The 2,089-nt window shown below is 34.6% G+C and overlaps 1 protein-coding gene across 1 annotated transcript; it reads left to right on the top strand.

The window, feature by feature from the left end:
- The first annotated feature begins 730 nt into the window (after positions 1–730).
- Positions 731–1,752, top strand: LOC127120568 (protein TIFY 10a). Its single transcript, XM_051051039.1, has 4 exons — positions 731–975; positions 1,062–1,243; positions 1,322–1,379; positions 1,456–1,752. The coding sequence occupies exons 1-4, from the start codon at positions 914–916 to the stop codon at positions 1,601–1,603; spliced, it is 450 nt and encodes a 149-aa protein (XP_050906996.1). The 5' UTR covers positions 731–913; the 3' UTR covers positions 1,604–1,752.
- The last annotated feature ends 337 nt before the right edge of the window (positions 1,753–2,089 follow it).

Raw genomic sequence — 2,089 nt, 5'->3', positions numbered from 1 at the left:
GTACTTCAAGCTTTATCCCTACTGCAAATGTTCAAATTGCCACCTCTAGAATTTCACCTAACATTGATTTAAATACTAGTTGAAAATAACCGTCGGGAGGTTACAAAGCCTTCTCGTGGTGCCACGTGTCGGTCCACTTCCCCCATCTTGGCGCCTAACTACCCACAACCTCTTTGCGTGCCCACGTTCCCATTCTCCGTTCAAAACCTTTCGACTTCGACCGAAGCTTGCATATGTCGACCGACATGCTCGTCTACCCTCCTGTCGAGGAGCCTCCGACAGAACCCATGATCAAAACTGGCTTTTCCCATAGTCAAAATTTGTCAGTTAACACCTACGAACTTATCCTTCCATCAATATGGAGGTTAACTTCCGTATTATTTTTTTGAAAAATAAATAAATAACTCACTAACGATATATTTTAATTTGTATGAAGGGCATATGGAGTTTAACTTCTATATTATTCAAAGAGTACTTTTGAGTTTTTTAAGAATGATTTTTTACTAAGGGTGAAAAGAGTAACCCAAAAAGAAATGTTTAAGTCCATCCAAACATCAAGAGTACCATGATCATCAATTTTATAAGTTTCCAAGAGATATTTATGAGGTGAGAAAAGGAAGGAAGAGATACTACTAACCTTTATCTTATCCCAAGAGATCAAAGCAAATAAAATAAATAACACGTGCTCAAATCCAACTACCTAAACAAATTGAATTCAATAACATAATTGTAACAACTGGATGTGGACTTGCCAACGCCACTAGCAGTTCCTGTGGCAACAAAACTTGTTTTCATTAAATAAAACCAAACACACATAAAACTCGTGCGTCTTCTTAACACCTCACATTCCTTCATAAATTTAATAAGATAGTAAACCTTCCACCTCTCTCTCTTCACTCTCAGCTTTTCAAGTATGAATTTTCAACAACTTCCTCATCTCTTTCCGCAACAGATTCCTAATTTGAGAAATTCCAGGTTCGTGTTCTTTTGCTACTTTACTTTTTTGCATGTATTAGGAGGCTAATATTTGTGATTAAGTTGTTAATCTTGTTTAATTACAGTGTAATGAAGACTAATATTTCGAAGGAAGAGACTAAATGTGCACAGATGACAATCTTTTATGATGGGAAAGTAGTTGTATTTGATGATATTCCAGCTGAAAAAGCCAAGGACATTATGGTCTTTTCCGCCACCAATTATGTTCAAGAGCATCCTCAAGTAGCATCCTCACCTGTTATTTATGGTAACTTTCCTTAAGAGGGTGTGTGTTTGATTTGTGTCTTATGTTTTTTATTCATGAATTTTCTTTTTCTGTATTCAGATTTACCAATGACTAGAAAAGCTTCACTTCATCGGTTCTTGGAGAAAAGAAAGGATAGGTATAAGTTCAGATAATGAAAAGAAAATCATAACTTGAAAGTATGAATTGTTTGATGTTTGTTTATGATTATGCAGAATTGGTGCAAGGGGACCATATCAAACAAGTAAACCAGCAGTGACTCTTGGTAAGCCAATTGATGAATATATGTCATGGCTTTCTTTGGCATCACAATCACCACAAGATCACAAATCTGAGTGTAGCTCTACCACTGTCTTGTTTTAACTTTTGTTGTTGGATTGGATAGATTCCAATATTGTCAGATGCTATGCTCAAAAAAATGTGTTGGCTCATGCTTATTAGTAACATTATTAAGAGTGTAGTTCTGAACTTCTTCTGATTGATATTAAAAAAAATGTACTTCTTGTTACTTACATTCAATTTGCAGAGTCGGTTAAATTTGGCACAGTTCAATTGGTTTTAGTAGCATATATAAGGTACTATACTATAGAAACCAGAAAAATAAGATGAATACTTGACTAGTACTGTATTATTTACTGCAAATGAAATTGCTTTTAGAGTAACTCTCATAACAACTTTCTGACAAACTTTTTGAATGAATCTCAACTTCTCTTCTCTCTTTTCTCTCTTATAACAGAAATTCCCTATAATTAAAAATAAAGAAATATTTTAACTAACTCTCATTAGACTAAGAGGCCTATCATTACCACCCCCTTGTAAAGTAGATTTGTCCTCAAATATGAGCTTTTC

This window comes from Lathyrus oleraceus, chromosome 2 (assembly GCF_024323335.1).
Source record: "Lathyrus oleraceus cultivar Zhongwan6 chromosome 2, CAAS_Psat_ZW6_1.0, whole genome shotgun sequence".
Classification (NCBI taxonomy): domain Eukaryota; kingdom Viridiplantae; phylum Streptophyta; class Magnoliopsida; order Fabales; family Fabaceae; genus Lathyrus; species Lathyrus oleraceus.
This window is presented reverse-complemented; position numbering and strand designations above follow the sequence as displayed.

What these genes read in the sequence shown, in the direction of transcription:
- LOC127120568 (XM_051051039.1), top strand. Translation starts at nt 914, where the DNA reads ATGAATTTTCAACAACTTCCTCATCTCTTTCCGCAACAGATTCCTAAT. An exon ending in CCTAATTTGAGAAATTCCAG is followed by an intron (nt 976 to 1,061) that starts GTTCGTGTTCTT and finishes GTTTAATTACAG; the next exon opens with TGTAATGAAGACTAATATTT. An exon ending in ATCCTCACCTGTTATTTATG is followed by an intron (nt 1,244 to 1,321) that starts GTAACTTTCCTT and finishes TTCTGTATTCAG; the next exon opens with ATTTACCAATGACTAGAAAA.